We start from the raw sequence: 15,504 nt of genomic DNA, 5'->3' as shown, positions 1-15,504 counted from the left end.
ACTTTTTCTTTGTTTTTTGTCCTTTCTTCCTTTTTTATTATTATTTATTTATTCTAACATATTCGTCTCATTTTATTTATGTATAATTTTCGAGTTTTAATCAACTTTTTTTGACAAAAAAAAACGTCTTTAAAGCTTCTCATTTATTTTCAAATATTCATTAAAATTACTAAAAGAAGCTCCCAGTGATTTTATTTTTTATCGACACTCGATTCTCATAAATTGCTATCATCTATCGCTTTCCTTTTTTTCATCTTCTTCATTTCATTCATCTTGTTCTTGTTTCATTTCAATAATTTATGGGTTACTCTTTTTGGATAATTATTTCTTTTTTAAGAGTGAACCCCCTTCTACCGGACGTGTATACAAAGTAGGCTAATTATGAAAAAACGACGAAAAATAATACACTACAATATAATATATATATATATATATATTTTGTATAATTAGGTATTTAAAAAAAAGAAAACGTAACATAAACATTCGTGGGCTATACTTCTTAATTATAATGAAAAATCTTAGTAGCTAAAAACGAAACTAAAAGTACATACGCAGTGTGCATAAAAATTATAAAGGTTTAATGCTACATCGGCAGCCGGCAGCATATGAAATATCACGATTTTTCATTTGCAGTAGACAACTGCAGACATTACATTTTTTTTATTTTATTTTTCGGCGATGCGACTCTCTTATCGCCTTTAAAAAAAAATTACGGGGTTAGAGGATTAAAGAGAAGAGAGAAAAAAATTTTCGAGAAATATCAATTTCCTCTAAATTTTTGAATTCCTTTCTCGAGAATTAATGACTCTTTTTGTTGGCTAGGAATAGTCTTTGAACAAATTTAAATATCGAACATTTATCAAAATATCGAAAATGTATTCGATGCTCAAATTTACAAAAAAAAAAAAAATAAATAAAAGGGAGGAGTCATTAATTCTGAAGAAATGCGGATATATTTTTTTTACATAATGAAAATATTCACACAGAGAGAAAGAGAGTCTAGATTATAATTTTTCTTTTTCTATTTTATGACAATTAAAACTCGTTGATTATGTAGAAATTGAAAAAGAAAGTATAATTTTAGCGATAGAATATTTTTGAAATGAGTTTTTCGCAAATGTCAGATAAGTCCTCATAGACTAAACAAAAAAAGATAAACAAACAAAAAAAAGTCCACTACACTATTTTTTTTCATCCTTATTATCTATACATAACCGAATTTGCCCTAAAATTGGTCTAAAAAAATTCTGCGAGTCTTCATTATCACTCTTCACACAAATTCACACTTTCTAAATCGAGAGATTAATTTATAAAAATTGTTATTTCACGTTTAGTCCAAACATACTTGTGGTTTTATATATATATGTATAATATATTAACATTCCAAAAAGTCTCTCTTTCTTTCTATGAAAAAAATTTTTTTTTTATCAAGTAAAAATGAATCGTCATTTGGACTCTATAATGACTTCCTTTTTTTGTTTGTAATAATTTGATGATAAATCGATGATGAAGAAAGAATGATGATTATTGAGTCAGTTCTTTTTGACTTGGAAAAAAGTTGATATCAATCGATCCTCTAAGTAATTTTTGTTTTTGTTTTTGTTTTTGTATAAAGACACACACATGTACACGATGATAATGATTTTCTATATAGTTTTAATTTTCTAATTCGATAATAAAATTTTTTCTATCAATTTTCTTCGTGTTACTTAGAGAATCGTTTGATTTTGACTCAATTCGAATGTTGAAATGGTGTGTCGAGTATGAATAGTGTGTGTGACACTACAGCGATCGCGTTCAACTTTTGGTGCTATCACTCAATGTATTAATGATTTAACGAGCCGCCCCTGTAACAAAATACCCAAAAAAAATGTTCAATTTTCTTTTTTATAAATTATATTTGAGAACCACTTTAAATAAAACATTTACATTACTTTGTAAATTTTTTTTTACACATAATTTACTTATTTAGAAGAGTGGTGACCCCAACATAATGGCAAAATTAAAATATTATTTTTAACACAAAAGAATATAATTAAAATTAATTGCAAACAATTTTGGAAGATCTAGTTACACTTTTGGAATAAATTATTAGTTTAAAATCTTTCAACAAATAATACATTTTTTTCCTTTTGGTAAAAATGCAATTTTTACCCCATTATTATAAAAATAGTTTCTTTTACTCACTGTACAGCATTATCTACTTTTTAATATTCCAAAAAGTATTTAATATTTATTTATTAAACAAATTTTGTATTGAATCTTCCAGAATTATTTTTTGCAAATAATTTCTATCATATTTTTGTTTGCGTTCAAAATTTATTTTCCAATTTTGAAGTTCTTTTAGAGTCACTAATCTCCTTACAATAATTTTATAAAACAATTTATAAAATTAGACTATTTACAAATTAATCTTCAAAAAGAAAAATTTTTCATTTACGTCAAATATTTTATATCTGAAAAAATTAAAAATTTGAAAAATTAAATAAATATTTTAAAAAATAAAAAAGTTATAAATTATACTAAATTTAATTAGAAGATTTAAGTTCTACAGTAGAATTCCAATTATCCGGACGTCCGATTAACCGGATTCTCGATTTAAAGAAAAACAGTTCTGCGGTTTTGAAATTTGCTTCTGATTTGGAATGTACGGATAGAAACCCGTCCAGAAAAGTTATGAAAACCTCTTAAAATAAAGAACTTGGGGCGTCAATGGTTAAATGGTTTTTGCAGCAGCGTTTTAAATAGCAGATTGAAATCTTATTACTCAAAATATATAAATCTTATGCTCATTTCGATTATCCGGATTTTCGCTTATCCGGATCGGGTCTGGTCCCAATTGATCCGGATAATTGGAATTCTACTGTAATTAAACTTTCCAATTAAATTGAAACAAATTTAATTTTTAATTAAACAGTGACAATAAATAAGAATTTATTTACCAATTTAAATTTTTATAGATAATATTTTATTATTTACGTTCGAATAAATTGTACATTGAAATAATATTAGATAATTTATCTTAAATAATTTCTTTACAAAGTTTAAAATTTAATTTGCCGTCAACCGGGGCTATTTTGTGCACCAAATAGCTATTTTTTGACTCAACGATTTATTAAAGTAATCAAAGTTTGTTTTTTTATAATGTTGAGCAAAACATTTTTTTGATCGTTTCTGCATTATTAAATCTTTTTTGTAAATATTCCAGAGTAAATTAAAAAAAGAAAGAGCTGGTAAAATTTTTTTGGTAGATATACGACAAAATGTAAAATAAAACACTAATTATTGAAATCTGAATCTACTGAAAATTAACAATTTTTCTTTAAAAATTCATTTTTATTTCATTTTTACGAGGTTTTTCATTTAAAAAAAATAGCGTGCACAAAATAGCCCCGGTCGACGGTAGTCATTTTTATTAAATTTTTTTATTGATAATATTAGTTTCCTGATAAATAATATTCGAAAGGAAAATTATTTTCTTGACTGTAAAATAACATTCATTTCTCAATAAAGAGAGAAAAAAAAGACGAAAAATATTTATTTACAAACAAAATATCAATCAATTTTTTCTTGCCCTCAATTTTTAATGCGATCAAAATGAAAACGAAGAACGAAAAAGGAGTCGTAAGGTAAGGTGAAAAATTAGAAATTTTTATCTGTACTATAGAAAAAACAAAATAATAATAATTTGGTAAAAAACAGACTTTCAATTTTTTATTTTTTTGTTTTTATTCTTTTTCATTAACATCAATAATCTAGAAAAGATACAAAAACATTATCAAGAATTTTTCTCGCAAAAAACTAATTTATTAATTTATTTATTGATCCATTTAAGTAATTTATTTATTTATTACTCATTCAACAAAATTTCGTATATAATTGATTTAATTTCAATTACTTTCTTCTTTTTAAATTGTAATTCGTTTCAATTTAAAATAAAAGTAAAAAAAACACTGTAGAACAGGCTGACAATGAATAGAATACAAATTTTCCTTTTCTTTTTTATCAAAAATTTCAAAAAAAAAAAAATAAAAATAAAATAAAAATAATAGGATAAGGACAAGAAGGAGAATGTGTGGCAGTTAGAAGATGGCTGATGTCTGATTTAGTTCTTAGACGAGTCGACGATTGCAGTATTCTGACGTACCCAGCCATTTATTTTCTTTTTAAGCCCAAAAGCAACTATAGTAATTCCATTGAAAAAAAGCATGTGAAATGGTTAATAGGATTAAAAAAAATTAATTTATGTGCAATTACTAAACGATATTATATGAGAGGCTTGTTTTCTATGTTTTTCTTTTGTTATATGCGAACACAAAATAATATATTTTTTAAATTTTATTTCATGAAACCACATTATTAGTAACGATTAGATGGATGTAAATGAATGACTGATCTTTACAATTGTTTTTCATTTTTTCTTTTTTTTGGTAATGGAAATGCGAATAGAGTGCCGATTAAATTACGTACGGTCTATATTTTTAAATTTAACTCTAAAAGAAAATTATCATCAATAATATACTATTTTTATCCTTTGATTAATATTCAATTATTTTAATTAATAATTAATTAATTTTATTAATAATTAATCAATTTCATCCAATAATTATGATCCTAAAATTATGAACCTTCAAAACTTGTGAATCGTCAATAATTAATTAATTTAATTTATCAATTTAATTTATAATTAATTTATTAATTAATAAGTATTATTGTATTCAGCAATTTTATATTAATATACTAATTTTAAAAATTATTTTCAATAAACAAAAAACGTAATATTTTTGAATTGGCACTTTATATAAAAAAAATGTGATTTGATTATATCGAAATGAATGGTTCGTTAAAGATTTTTCAACATTTTATACACTTAGGTATAATGAAAGCAGTGATCAAGGGAGCGTCTGTCAATTGATTAAAAATGTGATTAATGAAAACAAATGAAGTGCTGTTATTTATTTTTTGTTAAAATAAACAATTATTTATATATCGTTAATTATTTACCTAAATTTATATTCTTGATTTATTCGCATTTTAATATCGATTTATTTATTTATTTAACATATATTGTATATATTTCTAAGCATATGTATATAATATAGAGAATTTCGGTTAACTGTGTTTGAATTCGAATAACAAACAAGTTCCGATTGATTTACACAGCACAACCTTATTTTTTTTTTTTAACTATATATAGGTTTCGAAATTTCACGTCTCTTCCGCTCACTACGTGAGTTTTTCTTTTCTATTTCTCACTTTTGTATTTAGCATCAATTAAAAATTATTCTCCTTTATTTTAAGCGGAAGGAACGTATAATTGTTTTATAAATTCTCGACAGACAACTTCTCTTCACTGTCGTTTATCAGCCAATCAATTAAACTATTTTTTATCAAATAAAGATTATTAATTTTTTTCTTTAAAAATCATTTAATCTTAAAAAAATAATAGTACTTAAAACATAAACGAAATTCGATTTAATAATATTATCAGTCATTGAAATTAATAAAAGTAATAATAATAATAATTTTTCTCTCCTTATTGTAGCCACAAAAGAAATATTAATATTAATACAAACAACTTATTTGTTTATTACTGTAAAATAATAATAATAATAATAATAATAATAATAATAATAATAATAATAATAATAATAATAATAATAATAATAATAATAATAATAATAATAATAATAATCATAATCATAATCATAATCATAATCATAATCATAATCATAATAATAGTATATTAATAATAGTCAAAATAATAATTAGCATTATAAAATAATATATCTTAAGTGATAAAAAATAGAAATTAGTCAGCTGACAAACGATATAACAAAATTTTTTCAGCTTCGATATATATTGTACAATAATTTGTTTTTTGCGACATAGGTACACAAGATTGTTCTCTTAACGCACGCATTTTTAGTTTATTTATTCATTTTTTAATGTTTTTTTATTTTTTTTATTTTTTTTTTTTTTTACAAAAAAGTGAATTTTAGAGATCAATAATAATTTATCGATCGTCACGATTACATTTTATATCCATCTAACCGGGTGTTCTATTGCACTTTAATTTACTAATTTTCTTCGATTAAATTGCAGTTCTCTTATAACAAATTTCAACATTCATCAAGGAAATTATTTTATCAATAATATATGAAAAAATATTTATTTCAGTTATTATCGAAATAAAATAAAAACAAAAAAAAACAATTCCTCCACAAGAAAGAAAACTTATTGCAATTAAAATCGATAGACTACATTCGTATTTAAAAATCAAATTTCAATACCAATTACAAAAGTAAATTTTCAAGTTGAAATTATTCAAAATAATCGTTTTTGAATTGATAAAGAAATGTACGAAAAAAGTATCGACTCTAATACAAATTATCTATATTTCTACTTTGATTAAAACTCAATAGAATTCTATATATTTTTGTAATTATTTATTTATTATTTACAAAGTTTTTCGAAATTTGAATACAGAAAAAATTAAAAAATGTCTAAATAATTAAATATAGCATTGACATTGTAATAGTTGTTTATTTGTATTGGAAAATAACAAGACATATACATTCAGAAAATTAATGAAAAAACGAAAAAAACGAAAATTTTCTTGTAATTTTAATTTTAATAAAATTCGTTCAATTATATGCTAAAGTATTTAAAAAAAATACAAATTCGAAATAATAGAATTTAATTTTAATTTTAATTTTAATTTTTAATTTAGTCCAATTCAATTTTTATTTAATTTATTTCTCATTTTAACCAAATCATTCAAGGGAAAAATAAATAAAATATAGGGAAAGAAAGAAAGAAAATAAACTTCAGAGAGTAGAAATTAATTATAAGACAAAAAAAACTTTAAAATAGTCTTATTCAATTTATTCAAATGTATTAAAAAAATAAACAAAAAATTTAGAACAGTAGAAATTAATTACAAGACAAAAGAACTTAAAAATAATGTCTGATTTAATTTTCAATGTAATTTATTCCTTCTATGAAAGAAAAGAATAAAAATTTAGATCAGTAGAAAGTAATAAAAAAAAAAAACTTAAAAGTATAAAGTCTTAGATGCTGAGCGCAAACAAAAAAAGGGGAGAAAAGACAAAAAGATTTCCATGAAAATTAAATTTCACAATACGTACATAGTCTAGTATCAATTGCATTTTAGTTTATACCTTCATGTTCTTTGTTTCAATACCAAATTAAATACTTTTAAATCTGATAATAAATTTTTTTTCTGATTGTATCAATTTTGGTACTTTATTCCCCCCATTTTCCATGATACGTTTTTTTTTTCTTATTTTTAGAAGAAATTGGAGTTGAGTAAAGTAACAAAATTTGTATAAATAGGGCTTGATTCTTCTTTTTCAATTTACATGAGAGGGTAAATTGTTTATTTTAAATTTCAATCACGTTCTGTGATGTGAAATATATAAATATATATATTTTTTGTTTTGAAAACTTGTTCTCAATGATATATGTATTATAAAGTTTTGCGCCAAAAAGCATATCCAGAAATCTTTTACGAACCTGGTTGCCCGGCTGCTTGAGAAGGCTGCTGACCTTGAACGGTACCTTGTACCGCAACGCCCTGACTAGGCTGTCCGTGACCACTTGCCGAAGCACCGCTATTTAAAGAGGCAACTGCAGCCTTTTGCTTCAACATCGTCCAGTCAAACGTATAATCGTATTGATGATTCAAGGTGCGGAACAGAATACGAAACAGTTGTCGAAGGTACATATAATCTGGACTCTCTTCGAAGCGGAGGCCTCGCGTATAGTTCAGGTACATCGCAAATTCAGCTGGGAAGCCCTTTTAAAAACAAAGTCATCATAAAATTATTTACATAAATCCGAAATTAAAAATTCAAGATTCATTTTAGTTCAATCTTTTGTTACAAGTGTAACTTTAAACGTAATTTTCAAATTGATGAAAATATTCAAATATTTACATTGCAGTTTTGAACGTTCAATTTAACAAAATATTTCCAGAAATTACCAATTGCAATATAAAAAGTAAAAACAAACTTTATAATTCATTATTTTAATATCTGACTGAAAATTATAATAAAATTTTATTTTGAAATAATTTTGAAAGAAAGAAATAACAATTACCTTGCACAAAACTTCGACTGGTGTGGACATTTTTTTCTCACTGATTTTTTCATATTTTTGCTTCTTTGTGGCAGCTTTGAGTCCCTGCCAGGGAAGAGATCCACGATTGAAGTACATAAGTACGTACCCAAGTGATTCCATGTCGTCTCGACGACTTTGTTCAATTCCAACATGTGCATTAATGGAAGCATACCTCGCCGTACCAGTCAAATTTTTGTCTTCTCTGTACACAATATGCGATCTTGTGCGACTATCCCTGTATTTCTTCGCGAGTCCAAAGTCAATCAAAAAGAGCTGTCGGGAGTTGAGAAATTAATTTTTTATTAGTCACTTTTGGAAATTTGCAAAAAAAGAGAAAAATTACATAAATTTCAATGGAAAGAACAGAATACATAAGTTAACATTTCCTTTTATTTACAAAACTTCTGAAAAATTCTGTCTTCCTTTTATTCAAAAAAATATATTTAATGTTATTTTATAAAATAAAATTTTTAATTTTTTTTTATAGAATAGAATTTAATTTAATTAATGTTACAATTGTAGTTGAACATCATTGTCAGACATATGTGAGGCATTCCATTTCAAAACGACCCCCTTCGTAAACAATTGCCAATGTAAGACAATTTTTAAATGAATATTTCTTCCATTCTGTAGAACCAAATTACTTTTTATATTAGTGACTTCGAAAGTAGAATTTCTGAACTTTCTGATAATAAAAAAAAATATTTTTTTAATAATTTAATTTAAATAGAAAATTGAGTTTAAAAGTTAAACTTTGAAAAATCTCAAAACACGTTACCTCCGATTTTAATAAAATTCATATTAAAAGAAAGCTTGAATATTCTTCTTTTTATTTATCAAACGATAATAATGGACATTTCAGTGGATTTTGAGAAAATAATTAAATTTCACAAACATTTCGATGGTTATATTGAGAAAACCATTTATTAAGTATAGGGCGGCATTTGTTTTTCCCAATTTATGCATAATAACCTTCTAAATGTCTGTAAAATTTAATTATTTTCTCAAAATCCACTGAAATGTCCATTATTATCGTTTGATAAATAAAAAGAAGAATATTCAAGCTTTAGTTTAATATGAATTTTATTAAAATCGGAGGTAACGTGTTTTGAGATTTTTCAAAGTTTAACTTTTAAACTCAATTTTCTATTTAAATTAAATTATTAAAAAAATATTTTTTTTTATTATCAGAAAGTTCAGAAATTCTACTTTCGAAATCACTAATATAAAAAGTAATTTGGTTCTACAGAATGGAAGAAATATTCATTTAAAAATTGTCTTACATTGGCAATTGTTTACGAAGGGGGTCGTTTTGAAATGGAATGCCTCATGTATATTTATTTTAATATCCTTATTTTAGGCCTTGGATCGACTTCAAAATCCCAAAAAAGTCGCATAGTTTATTAATTATTCGCATAATTAATTATTTTCAAAATAGTTTTTAAAACTTTTTAACATATTTCTTCAAAAACATGATTATTTTAAAAAAAATAGTAATAAAATTCTCCAAAATATAACATTTATTTTGGTAAAATTTCATGAATTTATAATTGTTTGATAATTTTTTAATTATGTAATTACTTTCTGGAATTCAATTATCTTCAAAAAATTTTTTAATTAAAATTTGTCGAAAACCTAATTCTTATTAAATAAATATTTGAATACTTTTAGTAATTTACTTTTCAACAGAAGTTAAAATTTTTTTAAATTTCAATTATTTTCTATAATTTTTAACTACAATTACCCAGAAGTTTAATTATTTTTCAAATGAGTATTTCAATATAATTAAACTTATACATCAATTGAAATTATAAAAAGATTAAAATTGAAATCTGAAATTTAATTTTTCTAAAAATTGCTATTGTGTAATTTCTCCAAAATTCAATTTTTGTCCTAAAATTCTTACTGAAATCCTTTTCTAAATCATTTATTTTTAATAACTTTGAGAATTTAATTATTAAAAAAAAAGTTCACTTACAATACGTCTAAAATACAATTGTCTTCAATTTAATTTTACGAAACTTTGATTATTCAAAAAATTTTCAATTAAATATACGTATGTTCAAAAATTCCAAAAAATTATTAATTAATAACTAATTTCAAAAAAATTCGAATTAAAATTTTTCAAAGAACTAAGTTGTTTAGAATTTTTAATTAGAATTATTCAAAATTCAAAGCTGATAAATTCATTTTTTAAAAAAATCGAGATAAACATAAATTTAATAATTTAAGGACTTTACAAATCGACCTGTCACAATTAAAAACAGATCATTTTAAATATAAAAACATTGTTATAGAAATAAATTATTTCAAAATTTTTATTTTAAAATTAATTTTATTGGTGAAGTGAGGAAAGTCATTTGTTTCAATTTCTCGAAATAAGAAAATATTGATTTATCAAGTTTTGAAAACTTGCTCCTCAACTCTTTCAATACTAGAATGTTTTTACTAAAATTCTAATCTAAATCAATTATTTTTAATAATTTTCAGGAAGTTTTTCGAGAATTGGAGCTTCAATGGAAATGTCCAATCGACTTTGACATCTTTTGACAACATTTGTAAATGGCTTTTACTAACTAAATTTTTCTTAAATTTTTAAATGAAAACTGTGTAGAATTTATGTTTTAAATCTAATTTTCAATGAGTAAAACAAAATTGTAAAAAATAGTTAAAAAAAAAAAGATTTTTAAAATTAGGTGCTATTATTATTCTCCTTCGAGTACCCTTTTGGGATTTTTACGTTTTTAGAATCCCCATTTAAAAAGGAGAGAATTATAAAGTGAAAAAGTAAAAGAAAAACTCTCAGCAATATCGATCAATAAAGAAAAAAAAGAAGAGAAGAAGAAGAAAAATAAAACGCACCTTATTACAGTGACGTCCAATACCCATCAAAAAATTATCTGGTTTAATGTCCCTGTGAATAAAATGTTTGCAATGGACGAATTCAATTCTTCCAATCATTTGATCAGCCAGCATTAGAACTGTTTTTATTGTGAACCTTCGTGAACAGAAGGTAAAAAGGTCCTCTAGAGATGGGCCCAACAGATCCATTACTAAGACATTGTATTCACGTTCTTGACCATACCTAGTTAAATATTTATTATTATTAACATTATTATTATTATTATTATTATTATTATTAGCAAAACAAAATAGTGGAAAAAATTTTCCACTAACGAAACGCGTATGTTTCACATTTTTTGTTGATATTTTGTGAAAGAAATATTCTACATGCAAATAAAATGAAAAAACACGTTCGTAAAAATATAGACGTACTTTAATGTATTGAATCTTTCGATATTGAGAAATGAATAACGTTTGGCAAAAACATCAGACATTGAGTGTTATGTGTATGCAAGTGAGAAATGAGTCATTTAATTTAGTCAACACTGAATGCAACGAGTAAACATTGACAAATACAAATTCAATAAAAAAAATAGAAATTAAATATCGTTTCAAATTGATGAAAATGTAAAAAAAGAAGAATAAAAAAGTAAAAGTGGAAAATGAGAATTTATACACTCGAAACAGTTTTAAACAAATTTTTTATGATCTACAAGTTTTGAAGGTTCAAATGAATAAAATATGTTTGTGCAACACCTGTAAGGAAAGTAATACTTTGCATGCCTGTAAAGTAGGCGCAAAACAGTACTTTGCTGCACTAGTGCGGCAAAGAGCTTACTTTGCTGCACTAGTGCGAAAAAGGGCTTATTTTGCTGCACTAGTGCGGCAAAGTGCTTACTTTGCTGCACTTGTGCGGCAAAGTTCTTAAACTTTTGGGTTTTTTGGTGATATACATAGGTATTTGTTTTCTATTTGTAGAATACCTGTTTATTACAGTAATATACGCGTAGAAAACCACGTATATTACGTGCGGTAAAATACGTTCCAAACCCTGCTAAACAGTACGTATGTTGGCGTCAACTAGCGTTTCCAAACAGCTTTTTTTTATCAAAACCAAAAGGTGTTGCACAAAGTACTGTGTGCAACACGTACGAAAGAAGATTTTCCGAGTTCGTGCAAATTGCTGCCCTCGCTTCGCTCGGGACAGCAAACTTTGCACTCGTCGGAAAACAGCTTCTTTCTGTACTTGTTGCACAATATACTATTATATTCATTTTTTTATTAATTGATTACAACAATTTTAATTAAAACAAAAATTCAAAATCTAAATTTTAGAATCAGAAACTTTATAAATAATTTTTCGTAGATTTGAACGTTCAAAACTTGTGGATTATAATTTTCTTTCTAATTCGATAAAAGAGAATAAAAAAAAACAAATTAAGAAAACAGCAAATAAAATTTGTTCCTAAAGTCCTAAACGTTGAAAAACGAAATTTTGTTGGAAATTCAAATGTTATATATAACATTGCATCACGTAATGAAATTCAAAATGTTTAATTTACGCTTTTAAAATTTATCGCAGTGAGCTTTTTGGAAAAAAAATCAACATAAAGAATCTTCATTTGAACTTTCAGAAATAAAGAATCGTGACAAATAAAAGAATAAAGTACAAATAGAAACAAACAAAGATTCAAATAAATAAAATAATTAAAAAAGTTAAACTAAAATTTAATTTACGCTTTTTTTATTGCAGTAACTATTTTTCGAAAAAAAATCATGTTCCTAAAGTTTCGACCGTCAATATTTTTATTACTTCTTTTAATTTGAATTTTATTTACAAAATATTGTGTTTTATGGTTAAAAAAATGTTTTTTTAGCTAAAAAAATAATTAATTAACATATTTTTCCACTTTAGTCTATTAATTTTTAATAATATTGGAGCATAAAAAAATATTTCGTTCATTTGAACGTTGAATACTTTAGGAAAATAAAAAATCGACATAAAAATAATTTCATTTAAACGTTGAGAATTATGAATTGTGATAAATAAAAGAATAAATTTTAAATAGAGGCAAATAAAGATTGAAATAAATAATATAATGAAAAAAATAATAGAAGTTAAATTAACGCTAACTAGCTAATAATAAATAAAAAAACATTTTCCAACTAAAATGTTGTATACAAATAGATAAAATGTTGTATACAAATTTTGAAAGAAAACGTTTCTAACAAACGTAGAACTGTGAAATTAAGATTCAAATTAAAAAAGAAGATTTCAATTATTTTGAAAAATTGAAAAAAGAAAATTAATTACCAGCGTATGTGGGGTATTCCGATGCCACCGTGAAGAATTTTGTATAACTTGGATTCGTAAAGAAGTTGCGGGTGGCGAGCACGAATATTTTCAAGTTTAATAGCGACTTCCTGAAAACAAAAATTAAATTATCAACTCATTGTTTTCATTTATCAGCGTATAATGATAACAAACATCAAAATTTTCAATGCACTTAATTTTATCATACCAATAATTGAATTCAATTTTTGACACTTATGTAAATTTGTACATAGCTTACATATTTACAAAATATCTCTAAATTTAGCTGGTACGTTTTTTTTCATAAAAACCAATTTTCAAAATTGTCTCTCTAAAAATATGAATAAGAAAAAAAAGACCAAAAATTTAAGTAAATTAATATGGAAAAAATAATTTGTTAAATGTTAATACTGGAATGAAAACGAATTATAATTCTAGAAAGATAATAAATGTGGGACAATTAAAAAGAAGAATTTTGTTAAAAGCAAATTGTCTCGTTTGTAATGAAAAAATGATTTGAAAAAAGTATTTTTTTCTAAATAAATGCAATTTTAACGGGACGCCATAAACATGAAAACGGACTCCAAAATTTTGTGGGTCAAATATTTTTAGACCAGAGAATGAGGATTGAAAGTTGAGATCTTTGTGTCGTCATCTGGCGCAAATCATCCTATACGACTTCCTGGAAAAGTGAAATATAAATTTACCAAGATTGTTTCTGTTTTCGAGTACATATAAACAGATAATATAATCAAGAGACTTGAGAGAATCTAATTTGAAAATTTCGATCCGCACAAAATATACTTATATATATATATATATATATATATATATATATATGTATGTGTATATATATATATATACAAATGTTCGAATACAGTTAATTTTCACTTGAAAACAAATATGGTCATTTTAACAGCGTTAGTGTTTCAAGAAATGATTGTTTCGAGGTTTCTTGTGACCTCGAGTTAAAGTTTCGTAACACCTGCATCGCACTAGTTGGAACAACAAAGCACTAACTGATTTTCATGCAATCAGGTTTCTCTTTCATTTCCTTTCTCTTCATTTCTCTTTCGGGGCATTTAAAATGAAAATGTCAAAATAAAATAAAAAAAAATTTTCAAATACACTTTCCATTCTTGCGTCAAAGTCGTCAAAGTTTATTCCATAAATGGTGGAATCTTGAAAATTGCAATGAGTTTGATACAATTTCCATGGGTTTAGTGAAATTTCACACTCAATGAGGAAAAGGAATTGAAAAATCAAAAGAGAAGAGACAGTTAGACAGTTCGGACAAGGTGAATCGGGACAAAAGGGAGGTGTCGCGATCGAAAAACGGTATATATTTTAATTTTCTATTCACCTCTCCATGGGAGATGTTGATCCCAAGATAAATATCTCCAAAAGATCCAGAGCCAATTTTTCTTATTAACCTGTACTTGCCACCGACAATAAATTCGGATTTGCCTATAGCGAGTACCGACGTCATGTTGCCTGGTGCCTTCTTCGTTCTATGCCTGCCACGCACAAAACACTGCCCTTTTCAAGATCCGCACAATACGCACGAAATCTCGAACAATATTTCACTATCGCGAGCACCCTTTCGGTGCTTTTTCTTTTGTTATCAATCAAGGGCAGAATTTGCGTTAATGGGTTTTCTTACCCTGAATCAAAAATATGTTTAAATACAAAGAGAAATTGATGGCGAAAGTCACTAGTGGCACAGCAGACCCCACCAACACACCGACATTTTCCCCTTCGCCAAAGAGATACGAGCGAGCAACTGACGTTACGGAAATGTTCCTCTGTTTCGATATAGTCAATAGAATTTTTATTCTCAATTTTTTCTCTATATTCACTGTCACTAAATCACTTCAGTACGGAAAAATGTTATTTAACAAATTTATGTTTTGTTTCTATCAAATTTTGACAAGTGATTCATTTATTTTTTTCAAAAGCTTATAAAAAACAAGAGTGCGTTTGATTTACGTAGTAATCGATCCTATTTGTTCGATTCAGGGCTGTATAAACTTGAAACATTTTAATTTATTATTTTACAAAATTAATTTATTCTATGTTTATTTCTTTTCTGATTTTAAACAATAGTGGAAAATATTATTATAGCAACAGTGGTTGCTTTGGAGAGGTACTTAATAAAAACTCGTGCTTTTGTTAATATAAATGATTAAAATTGAAATAAA

At 25.0% G+C, this 15,504-nt stretch overlaps 1 protein-coding gene across 2 annotated transcripts; it reads right to left on the bottom strand.

Moving 5' to 3' along the window:
* Positions 1–215: 215 nt before the first annotated feature.
* LOC122497581 (casein kinase I) lies at positions 216–15,166 on the bottom strand. Of its 2 annotated transcripts, none has more exons than XM_043604797.1 (6): positions 14,667–15,129; positions 13,304–13,413; positions 11,008–11,230; positions 8,125–8,418; positions 7,540–7,822; positions 216–1,847 (listed from the first exon to the last, which is right to left on the bottom strand). In XM_043604797.1, the coding sequence occupies exons 1-6, from the start codon at positions 14,790–14,792 to the stop codon at positions 1,834–1,836; spliced, it is 1,050 nt and encodes a 349-aa protein (XP_043460732.1). In that variant the 5' UTR covers positions 14,793–15,129; the 3' UTR covers positions 216–1,833. The 2 variants fall into 2 exon arrangements, with proteins under 2 accessions (XP_043460732.1, XP_043460731.1); XM_043604796.1 differs by lacking the exon at positions 216–1,847 and adding an exon at positions 2,946–4,182 and having other exon boundaries at positions 14,667–15,166.
* Between the last annotated feature and the right edge of the window lie 338 nt (positions 15,167–15,504).

This window comes from Leptopilina heterotoma, unplaced genomic scaffold (genome assembly GCF_015476425.1).
Source record: "Leptopilina heterotoma isolate Lh14 unplaced genomic scaffold, ASM1547642v1 Lhet_134, whole genome shotgun sequence".
NCBI classification, from domain to species: Eukaryota; Metazoa; Arthropoda; class Insecta; order Hymenoptera; family Figitidae; genus Leptopilina; species Leptopilina heterotoma.
This window is presented reverse-complemented; position numbering and strand designations above follow the sequence as displayed.

Coding starts and splice junctions, on each gene's coding strand:
- LOC122497581 (XM_043604796.1), bottom strand. CDS start 14,792: ATGACGTCGGTACTCGCTATAGGCAAATCCGAATTTATTGTCGGTGGC. Junction 13,414..14,666: donor TCAACATCTCCCATGGAGAG/GTGAATAGAAAA, acceptor TTTTGTTTTCAG/GAAGTCGCTATTAAACTTGA. Junction 7,823..8,124: donor CAGTCGAAGTTTTGTGCAAG/GTAATTGTTATT, acceptor TGTTTTTAAAAG/GGCTTCCCAGCTGAATTTGC.